Genomic DNA, 25,999 nt, shown 5'->3' with positions numbered 1-25,999 from the left:
CTGTATCCAAGCATATTAATGGAAAGCTGAGTGGAAGGAAAAAGTGTGGTAGAAAAAGGTGCACAAGCAACCTGGACAACTGCAGCCTGGAAAGGACTGTTAAGAAAAGACCATTCAAAAATTTGGGGGAGATTCACAAGGAGTGGATTGCTGCTGGAGCCATTGCTTCAAGACCCACCACACACAGACGTATCCAGGACATGGGCTACAATTGCCACATTCTTTGTGTCAAGCCACTCATGACCTATGGACAACGCCAGAAGCGTCTTACCTGGGCCAAGGAGGAAAAGAACTGGACTGTTGCTCAGTGGTCCAAGGTTTTTTTTTTTAAGATGAAAGTAAATTTTGAATTTAATTTGGAAATCAAGTTCCCAGAGTCTGGAGGAAGAGTGGAGAGGCCACAATCCAAGTTGCTTGAGGTCTGGTGTGAAGTTTCCTCAATCAGTGATGGTTTGGGGAGCCATGTCATCTGCTGGGGTAGGTCCACTGTGTTTTATCAAGACCAAAGTCAGCGCAGCCGTCTACCAGGAGATTTTGGAGCACTTCATGCATCCCTCTGCCGACAAGCTTTTTGGAGATAGAAATGTCATTCTCCAGCAGGACTTGGCACCTGTCCACACTGCCAAAAGTACCAATACCTGGTTTATAATCAACAGTATCACTGTGCTTGAGTGGCAGCAAACTCGCCTGACCTTAACCCCATAGCGAACCTATGGGGTATTGTCAAGAGGAAGATGAGAGACACCAGACCCAACAATGCAGACGCGCTGAAGACTGATATCACAGTAACCTGGGCTTCTATAACACCTCAGCAGTGCCACAGGCTGATCACCTCCATGTCACGCCGCATTGATGTAGTAATTGATGCAAAATGAGCCCTGACCAAGTATTGAGTGCATTTATTGAACATACATTTCAGTAGGCCATCATTTCGGATGTTAAAATACATTTTTCAAGCTGGTGTTATAAAGTATTCTAACTTACTGAGATCATGACTTTTGGGTTTTCATTGGCTGTAAGCCATAATAATCAACATTAACAGAAATAAACACTTGAACTAGATCACTCTGTTTATAATGACTCTATATGAGTTTCACTTTTTATATTGAAGAACTGAAATAAATTATCTTCTTGATGATATTCTAATTTTGAGAGAAGCACCTGTATATTCACTGATATGTGACTGGTAGTGTCCTATATGCACCGATATGTGGTTGGTACTCTTGTATAGCATTACAGTGCATCCGTAGTACTTTATACCTTTAGATTGTAGACTCTTATTTGCAGGCTCTGCCCCTTATTTTGTGCTCGTATCTTTCACTGCTTACTATAGTGATTGTTGCTCCCCCTTTTGTAGAGTGTTGCAGAATATGGTGGCACTCTAAAATTGCTGGCTGTTGTGACATGGCTGTGACAGGCCATGTCATACAGAATGATCCTTATGATATACTGCCACCTTGTGGTAAGAGCATGTATTACCAGACTAGCTGTTTGCATACACTAGAGGTCGGTCATACTATTTATGGATTGGAGGCTGTAAGGTTCTGTCAGACTAGTATCCCAGAATTTAACGAGTTCCCCTAAAAGGGGCTAAGAATGGAGTGATGGTGTCGAGTGCTGTACTTAACCATTTTCAGACAAGGGAAAAAACTGGTTTTGCTGTGGATTTATATATAATACTAATTCTGCTGCTATGCAGGGGTGGATTAAGCGTAGCCAGGGCCCCGGGCTGTTCAGACACTGTGGGCCCCCTGGTCATGTGACAGGGTCATGTGACGGGGTCATGTGATGGGGTCGTGACGGGGTCATCATATACCTGAACCAGATTATTCCAGAAAAATAGTTGCTGTGTGAAACTATAACCTGTCAAACATCCATTGATCTAGTCAATTTACCCTTCAGTTCAGTATATAGTATACAGTGTATAGTGTCAGTGTATAGGTAACACTGACTCACCAGTGACGTCTCTAGGTGAAGTCCTTCATCTTTCATCCAGCACAGACCGCCATCACTTCATCCAGCCAGGACTCGTCTCTGCAGGAAATAACACAGATATCTCGAGCTCTGCTTGTAGAACACATTACTTAATTTTTCCCAACTTCTACATTACACCACATGAAGAAAAAGAGGCGACATAGTGTCACTCTGCACAGTAACAGGACCGCCCCCCCATTTAAAACAGTGTCCTCAAAAAATAAAATAAATACATCACTGCAGTAATAATATCCCTTAATTAGCCCCTACGGTAATAATAATATCCCCCATCCTGGCCCCATGTATCTCATTCCTGGCTCCAGCCATATGTTCTCCCATCCTGCCCTCATGAGTATCCATCCTTCCCCATATGATCTCCCCATCCTGCCCCATCAGTCTCCATCGTATCCATCCTGCCCCATGATCCTGCACGATCTGTCTCCAATCCTGCCCCATGTCTTTCATTATGCCCCGTGTCTCCAATCATGCCCCGTATCTACATTCTGCCCATCTCTCCAGTCCTGCCCCCAGTGTGTCCAGCATCTCTGTCCCCAGTGTCCAGCATCTCTGCCCCCAATGTGTCCAGCATCTCTGCCCCCGATGTGTCCAGCATCTCTGCCCTCGATGTGTCCAGCATCCTGCCCCCAATGTGTCCAACATCCTACCACCAAATGTGTCCAGCATCCTGCCCCCAATGTGTCCAGCATCCTGCCCCCAATGTGTCCAGCATCCTGCCCCTAATGTGTCCAGCATCCTGCCCCCAGTGTGTCCAGCATCCTGCCCCCAGTGTCCAGCATCTCTGCCCCCAATGTGTCCAGCATCCTACCCCAATGTGTCCAGCATCTCTGCCCCCAATGTGTCCAGCATCCTACCCCAATGTGTCCAGCATCCTGCCCCTGTGTCCAGCATCCTGCCCCCAGTGTGTCCAGCATCCTGCCCCCAGTGTGTCCAGCATTCTGCCCCAGTGTGTCCAGCATATTGCCCCCAGTGTGTCCAGCAATCTGGCCCAGTGTGTCCAGCAATCTGTCCCAGTGTGTCCAGCAATCTGCCCCCCTGTGTCCAGCAATCTGCCCCAGTGTGTCCAGCATATTGCCCCAGTGTCTGACTCCAGCATATTGCCCCCAGTGTGTCCAGCAATCTGCCCCAGTGTCTCCAGCATTGTCCCCAGTAATCTGCCCCAGTGTCTCCAGCATTGCCCCCAGTGTGCCCAACAATCTGCCCCAGTGTGTTCAGCATTGCCCCCAGTGTGTCCTGCAATCTGCCACAGTGTGTCCAGCAATCTGGCCCAGTGTGTCCAGCAATCTGCCCCAGTGTGTCCAGCATATTGCCCCGGGCCCCCCGGATTGCCGTTCGCAAAAAAACGAGTTCTCCTCACCTGACCGGCGCTCCAGCAGCGAGCTCCCTCCAGCAGCGCGGACTCGCCAGCGATTGACAATGACGTCAAACGCGGGCGACGTGTGTGCTGCGCCTGTGGCCGACTTCAGCTACCAGCCTCCAATTGGCTGGCGGCTGTTGTTAACTATTGAAGTGCGGGCGCGCCCCCGCACGTCAATAGGTGAAACTGCCACAGCGCCACATGTGTTAATTCATAGTTTTGATGCCTTCAGTGTTGTGATTAGGTAATTCAGTACCACAATGGACATAGTAGTCAGAGCACATACAGTGATCTGACAATAACCCAAAAACATAGAACGAGCTCTGAGACGTGGAAACTCTGCTGACCGCAATCCCTAATCCTCTCCAACCACACTAGAGGCAGCCGTGGATTGCGCCTAAAGCTCCCTATGCAACTCGGCACAGCCTGAGAAACTAGCTAGCCTGAAGATAGAAAAACAGCCTACCTTGCCTCAGAGAAATACCCCAAAGGAAAAGGCAGCCCCCCACATATAATGACTGTGAGTAAGATGAAGAGACAAACGTAGAGATGAAATAGATTTAGCAAAGTGAGGCCCGACTTTCTGAACAGAGCGAGGATAGGAAAGGTAACTTTGCGGTCAACACAAAACCCTACAAACAACCACGCAAAGGGGGCAAAAAGACCCTCCGTACCGTCTAACGGCACGGAGGTACACCCTCTGCGTCCCAGAGCTACCAGCAAGCAAGAAAAACCAAATATGCAAGCTGGAAAGAAAAAACAGAAAACAAAATAACAAAAACGGAACTTAGCTATGCAGAGCAGCAGGCCACAGGAACGATCCAGGAGGAAACAAGTCCAATACTAGAACATTGACTGGAAGCCAGGATCAGAACACCAGGTGGAGTTAAATAGAGCAGCACCTAACGACTTCACCACATCACCTGAGGAAGGAAACTCAGAAGCCGCAGTACCACTCTCCTCCACCAACGGAAGCTCACAGACAGAATCAGCCGAAGTACCACTTGTGACCACAGGAGGGAGCTCTGCCACAGAATTCACAACAGTACCCCCCCCCTTGAGGAGGGGTCACCGAACCCTCACCAGAGCCCCCAGGACGACCAGGATGAGCCATATGAAAGGCACGAACAAGATCGGGAGCATGGACATCAGAGGCAAAGACCCAGGAATTATCTTCCTGAGCATAACTCGTCCACTTAACCAGATACTGGAGTTTCCGTCTCGAAACACGAGAATCCAAAATCTTCTCCACAATATACTCCAACTCCCCCTCCACCAAAACCGGGGCAGGAGGATCAACAGATGGAACCATAGGTGCCACGTATCTCCGCAACAATGACCTATGGAATACGTTATGGATGGAAAAAGAATCTGGAAGGGTCAAACGAAAAGACACAGGATTAAGAACCTCAGAAATCCTATATGGACCAATGAAACGAGGCTTAAATTTAGGAGAGGAAACCTTCATAGGAATATGACGAGATGACAACCAAACCAAATCCCCAACACGAAGTCGGGGACCCACACAGCGTCTGCGATTAGCGAAACGTTGAGCCTTCTCCTGGGACAAGGTCAAATTGTCCACTACATGAATCCAGATCTGCTGCAACCTGTCCACCACAGTATCCACACCAGGACAGTCCGAAGACTCAACCTGCCCTGAAGAGAAACGAGGATGGAACCCAGAGTTGCAGAAAAACGGCGAAACCAAGGTAGCCGAGCTTGGCCGATTATTAAGGGCGAACTCAGCCAAAGGCAAAAATGACACCCAGTCATCCTGATCAGCAAAAACAAAGCATCTCAGATATGTTTCCAAGGTCTGATTGGTTCGTTCGGTCTGGCCATTAGTCTGAGGATGGAAAGCCGAGGAAAAAGACAAGTCAATGCCCATCCTACCACAAAAGGCTCGCCAAAACCTCGAAACAAACTGGGAACCTCTGTCAGAAACTATATTCTCCGGAATGCCATGTAAACGAACCACATGCTGGAAGAACAATGGCACCAAATCAGAGGAGGAAGGTAATTTAGACAAGGGTACCAAATGGACCATCTTAGAGAAGCGATCACAAACCACCCAAATGACTGACATTTTTTGAGAGACGGGAAGATCTGAAATAAAATCCATAGAGATATGTGTCCAAGGCCTCTTCGGGACCGGCAAGGGCAAAAGCAACCCACTGGCACGAGAACAGCAGGGCTTAGCCCGAGCACAAATCCCACAGGACTGCACAAAAGAACGCACATCCCGTGACAGAGATGGCCACCAAAAGGATCTAGCCACTAACTCTCTGGTACCAAAGATTCCAGGATGACCAGCCAACACCGAACAATGAACCTCAGAGATAACTCTATTCGTCCACCTATCAGGGACAAGCAGTTTCTCCGCTGGGCAACGATCAGGTTTATTAGCCTGAAATTTTTGCAGCACCCGCCGCAAATCAGGGGAGATGGCAGACACAATTACTCCCTCTTTGAGAATACCCGCCGGCTCAGATAAACCCCGGAGAGTCGGGCACAAAACTCCTAGACAGGGCATCCGCCTTCACATTTTTAGAGCCCGGAAGGTACGAAACCACAAAGTCAAAACGGGAGAAAAACAGCGACCAGCGATCCTGTCTAGGATTCAACCGTTTGGCAGACTCGAGATAAGTCAAGTTCTTGTGATCAGTCAAGACCACCACGCGATGCTTAGCTCCTTCAAGCCAATGACGCCACTCCTCGAATGCCCACTTCATGGCCAGCAACTCTCGATTGCCAACATCATAATTTCGCTCAGCAGGCGAAAACTTCCTGGAAAAGAAGGCGCATGGTTTCATCACCGAGCAATCAGAATCTCTCTGCGACAAAACAGCCCCCGCTCCAATTTCAGAAGCATCAACCTTGACCTGGAACGGAAGCGAAACATCTGGCTGACATAACACAGGGGCAGAAGAAAAACGACGCTTCAACTCTTGAAAAGCTTCCACAGCAGCAGAAGACCAATTGACCACATCAGCACCCTTCTTGGTCAAATCGGTCAATGGTTTAGCAATACTAGAAAAATTGCAGATGAAGCGACGATAAAAATTAGCAAAACCCAGGAACTTTTGCAGACTCTTCAGAGATGTCGGCTGAGTCCAATCATGGATGACCTGGACCTTAACAGGATCCATCTCGATAGTAGAAGGGGAAAAAATGAACCCCAAAAATGAAACCTTCTGAACACCAAAGAGACACTTTGATCCCTTCACAAACAAAGAATTAGCACGCAGGACCTGGAACACCGTTCTGACCTGCTTCACATGAGACTCCCAATCATCCGAGAAGACCAAAATATCATCCAAGTACACAATCAGGAATTTATCCAGGTACTCTCGGAAGATGTTATGCATTGAAGTGCGGGCGCGCCCCCGCACGTCAATAGGTGAAACTGCCACAGCGCCACATGTGTTAATTCATAGTTTTGATGCCTTCAGTGTTGTGATTAGGTAATTCAGTACCACAATGGACATAGTAGTCAGAGCACATACAGTGATCTGACAATAACCCAAAAACATAGAACGAGCTCTGAGACGTGGAAACTCTGCTGACCGCAATCCCTAATCCTCTCCAACCACACTAGAGGCAGCCGTGGATTGCGCCTAAAGCTCCCTATGCAACTCGGCACAGCCTGAGAAACTAGCTAGCCTGAAGATAGAAAAACAGCCTACCTTGCCTCAGAGAAATACCCCAAAGGAAAAGGCAGCCCCCCACATATAATGACTGTGAGTAAGATGAAGAGACAAACGTAGAGATGAAATAGATTTAGCAAAGTGAGGCCCGACTTTCTGAACAGAGCGAGGATAGGAAAGATAACTTTGCAGTCAACACAAAACCCTACAAACAACCACGCAAAGGGGGCAAAAAGACCCTCCGTACCGTCTAAAGGCACGGAGGTACACCCTCTGCGTCCCAGAGCTACCAGCAAGCAAGAAAAACCAAATATGCAAGCTGGAAAGAAAAAACAGAAAACAAAATAACAAAAACGGAACTTAGCTATGCAGAGCAGCAGGCCACAGGAATGATCCAGGAGGAAACAAGTCCAATACTAGAACATTGACTGGAAGCCAGGATCAGAACACTAGGTGGAGTTAAATAGAGCAGCACCTAACGACTTCACCACATCACCTGAGGAAGGAAACTCAGAAGCCGCAGTACCACTCTCCTCCACCAACGGAAGCTCACAGACAGAATCAGCCGAAGTACCACTTGTGACCACAGGAGGGAGCTCTGCCACAGAATTCACAACACTTCAGTGTGAATTTACAATTTTCATAGTCATGAAAATACAGAAAAATCTTTAAATGAGAAGGGTTGTCCAAACTTTTGGTCTGTACTGTGTATACAGTGTGTATATCTATATATATAATTGTCTAAGGGTTTTTCCGTCTGTCTGTCTTTCTGTCTGTCTTTCTGTCTGTCTGTCTGTCCTGGAAATCCCGGCTCTCTGATTGGTCGAGGCCACCAGGCCTCGACCAATCAGAGACCGGCACAGCATCGACGTAGAAATCCCGCGTCTCTGATTGGTCGAGGCCGCCAGGCCTCGACCAATCAGCAACGGGCACAGCGACGATGATGTCATAAAGGACGTAGACATCCTGCGTCTCTGATTGGTCGAGGCCGCCAGGCCTCGACCAATCAGCGACGGGCACAGCGACGATGATGTCATAATCATCTACGAGAGCACAGCTGACCGCACCACCGCTGCAGCTGACTACCTCCGCTTCAGGCTAATTAGCCTCAGCTGATCCCCCCGATCTCGGGTGCTATAGCCAGAAAACCAGATAGCGTGGATATGAAGAAAAAGAAAGTGGCAGCACTCACCGATCTTCTTATGCAGGTGTATTTATTTGGTAAAAGTCTTCACGGCACAGGGGTGTGTAACATAGGGATGCGGGAGCAGAACGACGGCCGTTTCGCGCCGGTCTGGCGCTTCAACGGGTTCAATGGGGGATCGGACGTGACGCCTGAAGTAGTGTGAGCTGACATAGCTCCTCCTTACAGGCTCACTCTTCCCCCCCACGGTACAAACTTAGATTAAAAAAACATTAAAATCAAAGGTACATGCAGACAAGTGTACATAAACGTTGCAATTGAAATGGCATCTTAACTGTACCTAAAGCATATAGTGAGCAACAGAATACAGCAACATTCAATACTGAACACATAAACCTTATATCCTTATGATAAAGACTGTTAGCGCTTACACTCACTTATACTCTATATTTCACTATTTTTACTATTTTTCCTATTATGACTCCTTCTTTTCCTCATATATAACTCTATTGATAATGTCTTATCCAACTACACTAGCGAGATAACAGACCCAAGATAGACTATATTGTCCCTATATGAGACATATCAATTAGGTAAAGGATCATACGGAAAACTAGAGAAGCGTGTTTTATACCTAAAATGAGGATAACGGTCACAAAAATATGGACATGTCTATTTTGTCGTTAAGACCAGCGGGGCCCATGGCTCCCGTTTTCATGATCCAAGTCGCCTCACACCTAGTGTATTGTGATAATCACCTCCTCGTGTGGGCGGTTTAATCTGTTCTATCCCTGCGAATGACAATACACCCGCATTACCTCCATGTTCTTCCCTTATATGTGTTATAAGCCTGGGTGCACCTTTTTCTGTTATAACGGATCTGCAATGTTCTCTGAACCGCACTGAAAGGCATCTAATGGTCTTCCCTATATAGAAACGCTCACATGGGCAGTATATCACATAAACCATGTGTTTAGTTTTGCAAGTTATAAATTGCATCACTTTGTGTTTGACTGGTCCAATATGCAAAATCCTGTCTGTGACATGCTGTTGACAATACTTGCAATGTCCGCATCGATGATTCCCTAAAGGGACCCCTCGTTCTAGCCAACTATGGGTTCTAATGGGAGTGATCCGATTCTGCACTATTAAGTCTCTTATTCTGGTACTTCTTCTATTTGAGACCAAAGGACCTCTGGCTACTATGTCAGCTAAATCGCTATCTCTACTCAGCAAGTGCCAATTGCTCACTATATGCTTTAGGTACAGTTAAGATGCCATTTCTATTGCAACGTTTATGTACACTTGTCTGCATGTACCTTTGATTTTAATGTTTTTTTAATCTAAGTTTGTACCGTGGGGGGGAAGAGTGAGCCTGTAAGGAGGAGCTATGTCAGCTCACACTACTTCAGGCGTCACGTCCGATCCCCCATTGAACCCGTTGAAGCGCCAGACCGGCGCGAAACGGCCGTCGTTCTGCTCCCGCATCCCTATGTTACACACCCCTGTGCCGTGAAGACTTTTACCAAATAAATACACCTGCATAAGAAGATCGGTGAGTGCTGCCACTTTCTTTTTCTTCATATCCACGCTAGATGATGTCATAATGGTTGCCATGGCGACGATGATGTCATAAAGGTTGCCCCAACCAATCAGCAACGGGCACAGTCTGCCGCGAATTCTGGAATCATCATTGTCCATATACTACGGGGACATGCATATTCTAGAATACCCGATGCGTTAGAATCAGGCCACAATCTAGTAATATATATATATATATATATATATATATATATATATATATATATATATATATATATATATATATATATATATATATATATATATATATATATATATAGAAATATATATATACCTAAAGGTGTACAACCCCTTTAAAAAAAAAAAAAAGGGGTGGTAATAGTGAGGGTGGTATTATCCATTTAGTAATATTTTTCATTCAAATGTACAGTATAAGATCTTTTTAAAGATGTTAATATAGTACCGCTGCACATTCACATGATGATGTCACTTCCTTTGATCGATGACATCACTGGGATACTCCTGGAGTCCTGTCACATGACCTGCTCGTCTTCAGAGGACCTGGAGGATTTGTGGATGGGGTCCCGCAAGAACATAATCTCCTGGATCTGGGCAAAGGTCGGACTTTCTGCTGGAAACCTGTTCTTCTGGAGATGAGAGGAAAGAGCATGATCAGTCAGGTTAGGGAACAGATTATAGTCTACAGACCCTTAAAATATGTTAGCCTTAACCAAAGTAGAGAACCCCCTTTAATTTAGATCTTTGGGTTTTGGAAGTCTTACCCCCAGGGACAGCCGCAGTAGTCCTGTGTGAGTTCTGGCACTAGACGATGCTTTAGCCTCCTGTACTTGAGCTTTCACTACTGTTAGGAAGCCATGCAGACCCTCCTCGGTGACCCTGTTACCTGTACACAACAGTCCAACTCTGAAACATCAGTAGGCGCACTTCTAAATCTGATGAATACAATACAGGGATGTGTATCAGGAATTCCACTGCTCCCTCCGGACACATGTCTGACCCTGACTGCAGGAGGCGACACTTACGGGAAAGGTTCAGGTTCATCAGAACTTTATTTCCTGGGACATAAACATTCCCGTCACGAAATTCAGCTGCTTCCAGCAAAGGAAGAGTGACATCAGAGGCCTCTGTCTGCTGCAAATGATCAAAGCCACTTCATAATACACTTCTAGGTTCATCCACAGGGGGCAGTATTATATTAGTTATATTTTTGTACATAGGAGCAGTATTATAGTAGTTATATTCTTGTACATAGGAGGCAGCATTATAGTAGTTATATTCTTGTACATAGGAGCAGTATTATAGTAGTTATATTCTTGTACATAGGGGCAGTATTATAGAAGTTATATTCTTGTACATAGGAGTAGTATTATAGTAGTTATATTCTTGTACATAGGAGCACTATTATAGTAGTTATATTCTTGTACATAGGGGCAGTATTATAGAAGTTATATTCTTGTACATAGGAGCAGTATTATAGCAGTTATATTCTTGTACATATGGACATTATTATAGTAGTTATATTCTTGTACATAGGGACAGTATTATAGTAGTTATATTCTTGTACACAGGGGCAGTATTATAGTTATATTCTTGTACACAGGGGCAGTATTATAGTAGTTATATTCTTGTACATAGGGGCAGTATTATAGTAATTATATTCTTGTACATAGAGGCAGTATTATAGTAGTTATATTCTTGTACACAGGGGCAGTATTATAGTAGTTATATTCTTGTACATAGGGGCAGTATTATAGTAGTTATATTCTTGTACATAGGGGCGGTATTATAGTAATTATATTCTTGTACATAGGGGCAGTATTATAGTAGTTATATTCTTGTACACAGGGGCAGTATTATAGTAGTTATATTCTTGTATATAGGGAGCAGTATTATAGTAGTTATATTCTTGTACACAGGGGCAGTATTATAGTTATATTCTTGTACACAGGGGCAGTATTATAGTAGTTCTATTCTTGTACACAGGGGCAGTATTATAGTTATATTCTTGTACATAGGGGCAGTATTATAGTAATTATATTCTTGTACATAGGGGCAGTATTATAGTAGTTATATTCTTGTACATAGGGGACAGTATTATAGTAGTTATATTCATGAACATAGGGGCAGTATTATAGTAGTTATATTCATGAACATAGGGGACAGTATTATAGTAGTTATATTCATGAACATAGGGGCAGTATTATAGTAGTTATATTCTTGTACATAGGAGCAGTATTATAGCAGTTATATTCTTGTACATAGGGGCAGTATTATAGTAGTTATATTCTTGTAGATAGGAGCAGTATTATAGTAGTTATATTCTTGTACATAGGGAGCAGTATTATAGTAGTTATATTCTTGTACATAGGGCAGTATTATAATAATCAGCGGTGAATTGCGGACTCTTAGGTGTTCTTGTCTCTTACCTCGTGCTCGGGTAGTGGCGCTCTCTTGGTAGCAGACTTCACCGCTTTTCCTCGTGTGTTCTTCTCCTCAGCTTTGGACATTTCTATGACATGTGATGGCAGTATTACTATTCTGAGAGTGACAGTTTTCAGGAATCAGACCAGGTTTCTTACGTTTTTTCGCTGCTTTAGCATCCTCTTTCTTAGCGGCTCCAGACTGTGTTCCCACAGCAGAGGTACCAGTTGTCGCCTGGCTGACATTAGTTTTCTCTTCTTTCTTTTGGGGATCCTGTAACAAATTCACTCTACATCTCAGTGCGTGCCTTCTCCACACTGAGTAAGGCTGGCCATGTGGTATTTCTGGTGTTCTCTCGTATATGGGGAGATCCAAACTACGGTACGGTCAGGCTCGGGTTCATTGTGCTCACCTTTTCCTTCTCTTTCTTCTTTGTGACGCTCGTTTTAGTCTTCTGCCCCATCGATTTCTCGGCTTTCTCCACTGCGGAGCCACTGCGGTGGCTGAGCGGTCGCTCACTCTTGGAATCAGCGTGCCGTGATGTGGTTGGCTGTAGAAATAAAAAAGGTAACTATTAATCCTGGCATGAGCCAGTAGCACTCACAGCCATTTATGGTGGCACTGCTCCTCACTGATCTGGGCTGGTCATGAGCATCCTTTTCCAGGAACAGTCGTCTCCTCTCCACAATTTCTGGATGAGTTAACGCAAAGCGTCCCAGAACCTAGGGCCGAGCAGGAGAAGGCAATGTTATACCAACAAGGCAGGTGGGCAGCGAGGATATATGGTGAAGTACCAACCTCAGCCAATGCTAGGGCCCCCTGGTCTCCGATCAGGTTACTGGACAGGTTGAGGGACAATAGTGACCGGTTGAACCTTAAGGCCTGTAATAAAGCATGATTCCGAGTCATGACCTTTCGATTCCGACCCTGAGGGCCCTGGACCAGCAGAGGATCTGTCCTTACTTGGGCGATATAGCCTGCCCCCAGGTCCGTGATGTGATTGTAGCTGAGGACGAGGGCGGCCAGGTTCTTGTTGGCCACCTTCAAGCCCTGCAGGGCTCGGCCAATGAGTTGGGCCCCGACGTCACTGATTTGGTTATTTCTGAGGGATATCTGGACCAACCTGTGAAGGCAAAATAAATGGCAGCCTAGCTGGTGTCATCCACCCTCATCACCTCATCCACTAAGCTTTGCTGACCCTTTATACTCAGGTTCTTAAAAGATGACACTGCCTCTAACCATAAAGTTATGGCGGATCCTGGTGGTACATTATCATTTCAGAAGATGGTTCCCATTACTTACCCCAAATCGTCAGAGATTAACCTATGATACGACTGGTCAGGCAAGGGGTTTCCTTCTAGTGACAGAACCCTGAAAAACACGGACAGGTATGTGCTATGGCATTATATAGGGGGCCTAATACCTCCATACTAGTACATGTTGGCTGTATGTGGGGGGAGGATTAGGGGCTGTGTAATGCTGCCATCACCGGCCTGTAACAGAAGTGACCTCAGCGAGCCCAGAGCGCCGCTTCCTAACCATTAAATGCTGCTGTCAATCTCCTACAGGAGCATTTAAAAGGCACAAGGTGGCGCAATCCTTCCCCCCGAAAACAAGATCATGGGGAACCGCTGGGACCACAGACACCCCACTCTCAACCGGAATTCCGGAAAGAAGTGTGGCATATAATACAAGGCAATCAAACGATGGCAGGGTCCACAACACAGGGCGCAAAAATACATTACAAAGTAACAAGAAAAAAAGGTGGAAAAAATATAAATAATAAAAGTTTCATCTAAAAATTTAAATAAAAAAAATGTATAAAATAAAAATATCTGATCTATCAAAGTCCGATTGATGATGGAAATTATTTAACCCTGCAGTGGTCACTATTTCACAACATTTCGATTACACCCCCACTCCCTATTTTTCATTATTTTTTTCCCCTATTTTTGGCCTAATATGTGGAAGGAGGAATAAAAAACTTGACGGTTCGTGGAAGAAGAGGAGATAAAAAAGACTAAAGAAAAAAATAAGTAAGCAAGCAATAATAAAGGTACACCCCCTGCTTACTTGACGCCTGGACAGCTCTGCAGCATGGTCACCAGGGAGGAGAAGGTTGCGTCCGTCAGGCCGACGTTCCACAGGCTGGGAGGAGACACAAAGGATGGGGAATCAGGGCTGTGCAACACTCGGGGAGAGAGTCAGCAATGCTGGTGGTTTCCTAACTTGATCTTCTGGAGGTTGGTCAGAGCTGGTAGACATTTGGCAAAGACTCCCATCATCTTCTCGTCGATCTTCCAGCCTGTCAACAACAGACATGGTGGTGCAGTTTAGGGGATTCTCTACCTATAAGCAGCGGGGGTCAAAACATGGGCAATATCAAAACTAAGGTGACCCCACTCACCCTTGATGGAGACCTCCCGGACAGATCTCGCGTCCTCGCCCTCCAGCTCCACCCGAATGCTCGGCCTGAAGTAAGAAAAGGAGTCTCGGGGGGCCGAACCGCTCAGGCTGTCCTTGTCCCAGGAGTCGGATTCATCTGCTGAAAAGCACAGAGTAATAATGGGGGAGAGAGAAGGGTTAAAGGAGAGCTCTGCCCAAGACTTACCGAAAACGTTCCTGTCAGAGGCCGGGGTGCCCGGGGGCCGAGGGCGGGGGACCACTCTGGGGATCTCCATGAAGCCCAGGCGGGAGCATAGCTGAGTGAAGTCCTGCTCCAGGAGGCCGGTGCACTGGTAGTCGTCTGTGAAATCCAGGCACTAGATGGTTAGACGAGCGGAGCCCCCCCAGATAGTGAGCCTCCCACCAGACAGTGAGCCCCCTAAACGTGAGCACTCCTAGACAGTGAGCCCCCCAGTGAGCCTCTCCAAGATAGTGAGCCTTCCACCTCCCCCATAGTGAGCCCCTCCAAGATAGTGAGCATTCCCCCTAGAAACTGAGCCCTCCCAAGATAGTGAGCCCCTCCAAGATAGTGAGCCTCCCCTCTAGAAACTGAGCCCTCCCCCAGATAGTGATACCCTCCAACATAGTGAGCCTCCCCCTAGATACTGAGCCCTCCCCAGATAGTGAGCCTCCCTCCAGTCAGTGAGCCCCCCGATAGTGAGCACTCCTAGACAGTGTGCGCCCCCCAGACAGTGAGCCCTCCCCCAGATACTGAGCGCTCCCCCAGATACTGAGCGCTCCCCCAGATACTGAGCCCTCCCCAAGATACTGAGCCACTCCAAGACAGTGAGCCTCCCCCTCCCTCATAGTGAGCCCCTCCAAGATAGTGAGCCTCCCCCCTAGAAATTGAGCCCTCCCCCAGATAGTGAGCCCCTCCAAGATAGTGAGCCTCCCCCCTAGATCCTGAGCCCTCCCCCAGATAGTAAGCCCCTCCAACATGGTGAGCCTTCCCCCTAGATCCTGAGCCATCCCCCGGATAGTGAGCCCCTCCAACATAGTGAGCCTCCCCCCTAGATACTGAGCCCTCCCCCAGATAGTGAGCCCCTACAAAATAGTGAGCCTCCCCCTAGATACTGAGCCCTCCCCCAGCTGGTGAGACCCTCCAAGATAGTGAGCCTCCCCCAGATAGTGAGCCCCACTTCTATAATCCTAAGCCATCCCCAGATAGTGAGCCCCACCCCTAGATACTGAGCCCTCCCCCAGATAGTGAGCCCCTCCAACATAGTGAGCCTCCCCCTTAGAAACTGAGCCCTCCCCCAGATAGTGAGCCCCTCCAAGATAGTGAGCCTCCCCCCTAGAAACTGAGCCCTCCCTCAGATAGTGAGCCCCTCCAAGATAGAGAGCATTCCCCCTAGATCCTGAGCCCTCCCCAGATAGTGAGCCCCTCCAAGATAGTGACCCCTCCCCAGAGAGTGAGCCCCTCCAAGATAGTGAGCCCTCTCCCAGATACTGAGCCCTCTCCCAGATACTGAGCCAATCATAGTAACATAGTAACATAGTTAGTAAGGCCGAAAAAAGACATTTGTCCATCCAGTTCAGCCTATATTCCATCATAATAAATCCCCAGATCTACGTCCTTCTACAGAACCTAATTGTATGATACAATATTGTTCTGCTCCAGGAAGACATCCAGGCCTCTCTTGAACCCCTCGACTGAGTTCGCCATCACCACCTCCTCAGGCAAGCAATTCCAGATTCTCACTGCCCTAACAGTAAAGAATCCTCTTCTATGTTGGTGGAAAAACCTTCTCTCCTCCAGACGCAAAGAATGCCCCCTTGTGCCCGTCACCTTCCTTGGTATAAACAGATCCTCAGCGAGATATTTGTATTGTCCCCTTATATACAAGATAGTGAGCCTCCCCCAGATACTGAGCCACTCCCCAAGATACTGAGCCACTCCAAGACAGTGAGCCTTCCCCTCCCTCATAGTGAGCCCCTCCAAGATAGTGAGCCTCCCCCCTAGAAATTGAGCCCTCCCCCAGATAGTGAGTCCCTCCAAGATAGTGAGCCTCCCCCTTAGAAATTGAGTCCTCCCCCAGATAGTGAGCCCCTCCAACATAGTGAGCCTTCCCCCTAGATCCTGAGCCCTCCCCCAGATAGTGAGCCCCTACAAAATAGTGAGCCTCCCCCTAGATTCTGAGCCCTCCCCCAGCTGGTGAGACCCTCCAAGATAGTGAGCCTCCCCCAGATAGTGAGCCCCACTTCGATAATCCTAAGCCATCCCCAGATACTGAGCCCCACCCCTAGATACTGAGCCCTCCCCCAGATAGTGAGCCCCTCCAAGATAGTGAGCCTCCCCCCTAGAAACTGAGCCCTCCCTCAGATAGTGAGCCCCTCCAAGATAGAGAGCATTCCCCCTAGATCCTGAGCCCTCCCCAGATAGTGAGCCCCTCCAAGATAGTGACCCCTCCCCAGATAGTGAGCCCCACCAAGATAGTGAGCCCTCTCCCACATACTGAGCCCTCTCCCAGATACTGAGCCAATCCAAGATAGTGAGCCTCCCACCTAGAAACTGAGCCCTCCCCCAGATAGTGAGCCCCTGAAAGATAGTGAGCGTCCCCCCTAGAAACTGAGCCCTTCCCGCAGATAGAGCTCCTCCAAGATAGTGACCCCTCCCCAGATACTGAGCCCCTCCAAGATAGTGAGCCCTCCCCTAGATACTGAGCCAATCCAAGATAGTGAGCCTCCCCTCTAGAAACTGAGCCCTCCCCCACATAGTGAGCCCCTTCAAGATAGTGAGAAATCCCCCTAGATCCTGAGCCCTCCCCAGATAGTGAGCCCTCTCCCAGATAGTGAGCCTCCCCTCTAGAAACTGAGCCCTCCCCCACATAGTGAGCCCCTCCAAGAGAGTGAGCCTTCCCCCTAGATCCTGAGCCCTCCCCAGATAGTGAGCCCTCCCCTAGATACTGAGCCAATCCAAGATAGTGAGCCTCCCCTCTAGAAACTGAGCCCTCCCCCACATAGTGAGCCCCTTCAAGATAGTGAGAATTCCCCCTAGATCCTGAGCCCTCTCCCAGATAGTGAGCCCTCTCCCAGATACTGAGCCCTCCCCTAGATACTGAGCCAATCCAAGATAGTGAGCCTCCCCTCTAGAAACTGAGCCCTCCCCCACATAGTGAGCCCCTTCAAGATAGTGAGAATTCCCCCTAGATCCTGAGCCCTCTCCCAGATAGTGAGCCCTCTCCCAGATACTGAGCCCTCCCCCAGATACTGAGCCCCTCCAAGATAGTGAGCCCCCCAGATACTGAGCCCTCCCGAAGATAGTGAGCCTCCCCCCTAGAAACTGAGCCCTCCCCCAGATAGTGAGCCCCTTCAAGAGAGTGAGCCTTCCCCCTAGATCCTGAGCCCTCCCCAGATAGTGAGCACTCTCCCAGACACTGAGCCCTCCCTTAAAAGTGAGCCGCCCTAGATACTGAGCCCTCCCCCAGATATAGAGCCCTCCCCCAGATATCGAGCCCTCCCCCAGATATAGAGCCCTCCCCCAGATATCGAGCCCTCCCCCAGATATCGAGCCCTCCCCCAGATATCGAGCGCTCCCCCAGATATAGAGCCCTCCCCCAGATATAGAGCCCTCCCCCAGATATCGAGCCCTCCCCCAGATATCGAGCCCTCCCCCAGATATCGAGCCCTCCCCCAGATAGAGAACCCCTCCTAAAGATAGTGAGCCCTCCACCAGATAGAGAGCATCTCCCTTCCAGATAGAGAGCCCCCCCCGAAGACTAACTTCTATATACAGCTATTATGGCGGGAATGTCCAGCGCCAGACCAACGCCCTACTGACAGGTAGGTAAACCAGACGTGTGCTAAGAGGGAAGACCCCACTAATCTTACCGGCAGAGGGCAATGGCTTCTCCAGATTACCTGAGGAGAGAGGAGGAATCACGCAGGATTAGATACACAGCTCAGCAGACAGTATCACACAGGATAGGATTAGATACACAGCTCAGCAGACAGTATCACACAGGATAGGATTAGATACACGGCTCAGCAGACAGTATCACACAGAATAGGATTAGATACACAGCTCAGCACACAGTATCACACAGGATAGGATTAGATACACAGCTCAGCAGACAATATCACACAGGATAGGATTAGATACACAGCTCAGCAGCCAGTATCACACAGGATAGGATTAGATACACAGCTCAGCAGACAATATCACACAGAATAGGATTAGATACACAGCTCAGCAGACAGTATCACACAGGATAGGATTATATACACAGCTCAGCAGACAGTATCGCACAGGATAGGATTATATACACAGCTCAGCAGACAGTATCACACAGGATAGGATTAGATACACGGCTCAGCAGACAGTATCACACAGGATAGGATTATATACACAGCTCAGCAGTCAGTATCACACAGGATAGGATTAGATACACGGCTCAGCAGACAGTATCACACAGGATAGGATTATATACACAGCTCAGCAGACAGTATCACACAGGATAGGATGAGATACACAGCTCAGCAGACAGTATCACACAGGATAGGATTAGATACACGGCTCAGCAGACAGTATCACACAGGATAGGATTAGATACACGGCTCAGCAGACAGAATCACACAGGATAGGATTATATACACAGCTCAGCAGACAGTATCACACAGGATAGGATTAGATACGCAGCTCAGCAGACAGTATCACACAGGATAGGATTAGATACACTGCTCAGCAGACAGTATCACACAGGATAGGATTAGATACACAGCTCAGCAGACAGTATCACACAGGATAGGATTAGATACACGGCTCAGCAGACAGTATCACACAGGATAGGATTAGATACACTGCTCAGCAGACAGTATCACAGGATAGGATTAGATACACGGCTCAGCAGACAGTATCACACAGGATAGGATTAGATACACGGCTCAGCAGACAGAATCACACAGGATAGGATTAGATACACGGCTCAGCAGACAGTATCACACAGGATAGGATTAGATACACAGCTCAGCAGACAGTATCACACAGGATAGGATTAGATACACGGCTCAGCAGACAGTATCACACAGGATAGGATTAGATACACTGCTCAGCAGACAGTATCACAGGATAGGATTAGATACACGGCTCAGCAGACAGTATCACACAGGATAGGATTAGATACACGGCTCAGCAGACAGAATCACACAGGATAGGATTAGATACACGGCTCAGCAGACAGTATCACACAGGATAGGATTAGATACACAGCTCAGCAGACAGTATCACACAGGATAGGATTAGATACACGGCTCAGCAGACAGTATCACAGGATAGGATTAGATACACGGCTCAGCAGACAGTATCACACAGGATAGGATTAGATACACGGCTCAGCAGACAGTATCACACAGGATAGGATTAGATACACGGCTCAGCAGACAGTATCACACAGGATAGGATTAGATACACGGCTCAGCAGACAGTATCACACAGGATAGGATTAGATACACGGCTCAGCAGACAGTATCACACAGGATAGGATTAGATACACGGCTCAGCAGACAGTATCACACAGGATAGGATTAGATACACGGCTCAGCAGACAGTATCACACAGGATAGGATTAGATACATGGCTCAGCAGACTGTATCACACAGGATAGGATTAGATACAGGACTCAGCAGACAGTATCACACAGGATAGGATTAGATACAGGACTCAGCAGACAGTATCACACAGGATAGGATTAGATACACGGCTCAGCAGACAATATCACACAGAATAGGATTAGATACACAGCTCAGCAGACAGTATCACACAGGATAGGATTATATACACAGCTCAGCAGACAGTATCGCACAGGATAGGATTATATACACAGCTCAGCAGACAGTATCACACAGGATAGGATTAGATACACGGCTCAGCAGACAGTATCACACAGGATAGGATTATATACACAGCTCAGCAGTCAGTATCACACAGGATAGGATTAGATACACGGCTCAGCAGACAGTATCACACAGGATAGGATTATATACACAGCTCAGCAGACAGTATCACACAGGATAGGATGAGATACACAGCTCAGCAGACAGTATCACACAGGATAGGATTAGATACACGGCTCAGCAGACAGTATCACACAGGATAGGATTAGATACACGGCTCAGCAGACAGAATCACACAGGATAGGATTATATACACAGCTCAGCAGACAGTATCACACAGGATAGGATTAGATACGCAGCTCAGCAGACAGTATCACACAGGATAGGATTAGATACACTGCTCAGCAGACAGTATCACACAGGATAGGATTAGATACACAGCTCAGCAGACAGTATCACACAGGATAGGATTAGATACACGGCTCAGCAGACAGTATCACACAGGATAGGATTAGATACACTGCTCAGCAGACAGTATCACAGGATAGGATTAGATACACGGCTCAGCAGACAGTATCACACAGGATAGGATTAGATACACGGCTCAGCAGACAGAATCACACAGGATAGGATTAGATACACGGCTCAGCAGACAGTATCACACAGGATAGGATTAGATACACAGCTCAGCAGACAGTATCACACAGGATAGGATTAGATACACGGCTCAGCAGACAGTATCACACAGGATAGGATTAGATACACTGCTCAGCAGACAGTATCACAGGATAGGATTAGATACACGGCTCAGCAGACAGTATCACACAGGATAGGATTAGATACACGGCTCAGCAGACAGAATCACACAGGATAGGATTAGATACACGGCTCAGCAGACAGTATCACACAGGATTGGATTAGATACACGGCTCAGCAGCCAGTATCACACAGGATAGGATTAGATACACGGCTCAGCAGACAGTATCACACAGGATAGGATTAGATACACGGCTCAGCAGCCAGTATCACACAGGATAGGATTAGATACACGGCTCAGCAGACAGTATCACACAGGATAGGATTAGATACACAGCTCAGCAGACAGTATCACACAGGATAGGATTAGATACACGGCTCAGCAGACAGTATCACAGGATAGGATTAGATACACGGCTCAGCAGACAGTATCACACAGGATAGGATTAGATACACGGCTCAGCAGACAGTATCACACAGGATAGGATTAGATACACGGCTCAGCAGACAGTATCACACAGGATAGGATTAGATACACGGCTCAGCAGACAGTATCACACAGGATAGGATTAGATACACGGCTCAGCAGACAGTATCACACAGGATAGGATTAGATACACGGCTCAGCAGACAGTATCACACAGGATAGGATTAGATACACGGCTCAGCAGACAGTATCACACAGGATAGGATTAGATACATGGCTCAGCAGACTGTATCACACAGGATAGGATTAGATACAGGACTCAGCAGACAGTATCACACAGGATAGGATTAGATACAGGACTCAGCAGACAGTATCACACAGGATAGGATTAGATACACGGCTCAGCAGACAGTATCACACAGGATAGGATTAGATACACAGCTCAGCAGACAGTATCACACAGGATAGGATTAGATACAGGACTCAGCAGACAGTATCACACAGGATAGGATTAGATACACAGCTCAGCAGACAGTATCACACAGGATAGGATTAGATACATGGCTCAGCAGACAGTATCACACAGGATAGGATTAGATACACAGCTCAGCAGACAGTATCACACAGGATAGGATTAGATACACGGCTCAGCAGACAGTATCACACAGGATAGGATTAGATACACGGCTCAGCAGACAGTATCACACAGGATAGGATTAGATACATGGCTCAGCAGACAGTATCACACAGGATAGGATTAGATACATGGCTCAGCAGACTGTATCACACAGGATAGGATTAGATACAGGACTCAGCAGACAGTATCACACAGGATAGGATTAGATACAGGACTCAGCAGACAGTATCACACAGGATAGGATTAGATACAGGACTCAGCAGACAGTATTACACAGGATAGGATTAGATACACGGCTCAGCAGACAGTATCACACAGGATAGGATTAGATACACGGCTCAGCAGACAGTATCACACAGGATAGGATTAGATACACGGCTCAGCAGACAGTATCACACAGGATAGGATTAGATACAGGACTCAGCAGACAGTATCACACAGGATAGGATTAGATACACGGCTCAGCAGACAGTATCACACAGGATAGGATTAGATACACGGCTCAGCAGACAGTATCACACAGGATAGGATTAGATACAGGACTCAGCAGACAGTATCACACAGGATAGGATTAGATACACGGCTCAGCAGTCAGTATCACACAGGATAGGATTAGATACACGGCTCAGCAGACAGTATCACACAGGATAGGATTAGATACACTGCTCAGCAGACAGTATCATACAGGATAGGATTAGATACACAGCTCAGCAGACAGTATCACACAGGATAGGATTAGATACACAGCTCAGCAGACAGTATCACACAGGATAGGATTAGATACACGGCTCAGCAGACAGTATCACACAGGATAGGATTAGACACACGGCTCAGCAGACAGTATCACACAGGATAGGATTAGATACACGGCTCAGCAGATAGTATCACACAGGATAGGATTAGATACACGGCTCAGCAGACAGTATCACACAGGATAGGATTAGATACTCGGCTCAGCAGACAGTATCACACAGGATAGGATTAGATACACGGCTCAGCAGACAGTATCACACAGGATAGGATTAGATACACGGCTCAGCAGACAGTATCACACAGGATAGGATTAGATACAGGACTCAGCAGACAGTATCACACAGGATAGGATTAGATACACGGCTCAGCAGTCAGTATCACACAGGATAGGATTAGATACACGGCTCAGCAGACAGTATCACACAGGATAGGATTAGATACACTGCTCAGCAGACAGTATCATACAGGATAGGATTAGATACACAGCTCAGCAGACAGTATCACACAGGATAGGATTAGATACACGGCTCAGCAGACAGTATCACACAGGATAGGATTAGACACACGGCTCAGCAGACTGTATCACACAGGATAGGATTAGATACACGGCTCAGCAGTCAGTATCACACAGGATAGGATTAGATACATGGCTCAGCAGATAGTATCACACAGGATAGGATTAGATACACAGCTCAGCAGACAGTATCACACAGGATAGGATTAGATACACGGCTCAGCAGACAGTATCACACAGGATAGGATTAGATACACGGCTCAGCAGACAGTATCACACAGGATAGGATTAGATACACGGCTCAGCAGACAGTATCACACAGGATAGGATTAGATACACGGCTCAGCAGACAGTATCACACAGGATAGGATTAGATACACGGCTCAGCAGACAGTATCACACAGGATTAGATTCAGGCGGTACCTGCGCCCCTCGCCTCCTCCTCGGTGGTCTCTCTCCCGGTCTTGTCCCTCTTTTCCACCTTCTTCCCCATAGTCACAATCCTGATGATCCTGCAGGCAGGAGTGACAGCTCTTAGCACCGGTGTAACCTTGCTGGGATATGTAGTGCCATGCTACACACGCACCTCTTGTAGGCTCAGCGTCCTGTAACTATGGTAACCACGGAACGCAGATCGGTTCAACTATCAACCAATCAGCTGCTAAAACAGGACTTACACCGGAAGTAGGGCGAGAGAAAGAAACATGGCCGCGACGGCTTCCTGGCGGGTTTTAGAGCAGCTGTTATGTACGGTGCATGGTAAATAATCCGTGCGCGCGGAGCTCGGGGAGGTCGTCTGCGAGGGTCGCTGTGGCTGTGCTGTAATTAGTGCTCGCTGCCTCAGCCATCGCGGGTCCCGGATTGGAGCAGCGCGGTCACGTGCACAGAGCAGCGCTGGGTCCTGTAGTGCCACACAGCGCGGCCTCCGTTGTTATGCCAACGGGTCAGTCATATTCCTGCCAATAGGAGCCGTCTAGTGGCCACACTGTGTGTGCGTCATTTTTTACAAACTTTTTTTTTGGGGGGGTGGGGGATGTTAGAAAAGGTTTAAACATTTATCAGCAATTTCTCGTTTTTTTTTCAATAAATTTACAAAATCTATATCTATAATATAACGCTGGGAGCGTCACTCTGTCCGAAGCCTTTATAGACTGCGCAAGCGCCGGCGCAGTCTGGCCCCCACAGAGTGACGCTCCCAGGAGATCGCGGTATGCGTAAGCACTGAACGCACACCGCGATCTCCACCGGAGAGTCAGGGACCGCCAGGAGGGTGAGTATATTCACCTTTCCCCGTTCCAGCGATGCGTGCGGCTCTGTCTCCCGGCTCCTCTGCTGTGACAGTTCAGAGGGCGCTTAATGCGCGCCGGCGCCGCCCTCTGACTTACCAGTCACAGGCAGAGGAGCCGGAGTGTCTTCAAGAAAATGGCGCCGGAAAGCGCGGACTGCGCAGGCGCCGATTCCTGCTGCCGGAATCGGCGCCTGCGCAGTCCGCGCTTTCCGGCGCCATTTTCTTGAAGACACACCTGCAGTGGAGCCGGACGATAGGTGAGTATGGTATTTTTTTTTTTTATGGCAGCAGCATACGGGGGCATACAGACTGGAGCGTCTTATGGGGGGCATATAATACAATGGTGGTGCAGAATGGGAGCAGCACATGACAGAATGGGCGCAGGATGGCAGCAGCACATGACAGGATGGGAGCAACACATGACAGGACAGGGGAGCAGGATGGGAGCAGCACATGACAGAACAGGGGCGCAGGATGGGAGCAGCACATGACAGAACAGGGGCGCAGGATGGGAGCAGCACATGACAGAACAGGCGCAGGATGGCAGCAGCACATGACAGAACGGGCGCAGGATGGGAGCAGCACATGACAGAACGGGCGCAGGATGGCAGCAGCACATGACAGAACGGGCGTAGGATGGCAGCAGCACATGACAGAACGGGCGCAGAATGGGAGCAACACATGACAGGACAGGGGAGCAGGATGGGAGCAGCACATGACAGAACGGGGGCGCAGGATGGGAGCAGCACATGACAGAACAGGGGCGCAGGATGGGAGCAGCACATGACAGAATGGGGGCGCAGGATGGGAGCAGCACATGACAGAACGGGGGTGCAGGATAGGAGCAGCACATGACAGGATGGGGACGCAGGATGGCAGTAGCACATGACAGAACGGGGGCGCAGGATGGGAGCAGCACATGACAGAACGGGGGTGCAGGATGGGAGCAGCACATGACAGGATGGGGACGCAGGATGGGAGCAGCACATGACAGAACAGGGGCGCAGGATGGGAGCAGCACATGACAGAACAGGGGCGCAGGATGGGAGCAGCACATGACAGAACAGGCGCAGGATGGCAGCAGCACATGACAGAACGGGCGCAGGATGGGAGCAGCACATGACAGAACGGGCGCAGGATGGCAGCAGCACATGACAGAACGGGCGTAGGATGGCAGCAGCACATGACAGAACGGGCGCAGAATGGGAGCAACACATGAC

General features: G+C 48.0%; 1 protein-coding gene across 5 annotated transcripts; it reads right to left on the bottom strand.

The window, feature by feature from the left end:
* Positions 1 to 10,061: 10,061 nt before the first annotated feature.
* Positions 10,062 to 24,354, bottom strand: LRRC71 (leucine rich repeat containing 71). 5 transcript variants are annotated; one of them, XM_069728270.1, is made up of 17 exons: positions 24,078 to 24,354; positions 23,915 to 24,003; positions 18,404 to 18,433; positions 14,739 to 14,873; positions 14,535 to 14,672; positions 14,357 to 14,432; positions 14,201 to 14,275; positions 13,430 to 13,498; positions 13,091 to 13,250; positions 12,926 to 13,009; positions 12,760 to 12,849; positions 12,540 to 12,677; positions 12,286 to 12,400; positions 12,133 to 12,215; positions 10,729 to 10,837; positions 10,468 to 10,589; positions 10,062 to 10,332 (listed from the first exon to the last, which is right to left on the bottom strand). In XM_069728270.1, the coding sequence occupies exons 2-17, from the start codon at positions 23,982 to 23,984 to the stop codon at positions 10,219 to 10,221; spliced, it is 1,608 nt and encodes a 535-aa protein (XP_069584371.1). In that variant the 5' UTR covers positions 23,985 to 24,003; positions 24,078 to 24,354; the 3' UTR covers positions 10,062 to 10,218. The 5 variants fall into 5 exon arrangements, 4 of the variants coding, with proteins under 4 accessions (XP_069584371.1, XP_069584355.1, XP_069584363.1 ...); XM_069728254.1 differs by having other exon boundaries at positions 24,169 to 24,342; XM_069728262.1 differs by having other exon boundaries at positions 14,535 to 14,669; positions 24,169 to 24,328.
* Positions 24,355 to 25,999: the final 1,645 nt, after the last annotated feature.

Source organism: Ranitomeya imitator, chromosome 1 (genome assembly GCF_032444005.1).
Source record: "Ranitomeya imitator isolate aRanImi1 chromosome 1, aRanImi1.pri, whole genome shotgun sequence".
NCBI lineage: Eukaryota > Metazoa > Chordata > Amphibia > Anura > Dendrobatidae > Ranitomeya > Ranitomeya imitator.
This window is presented reverse-complemented; position numbering and strand designations above follow the sequence as displayed.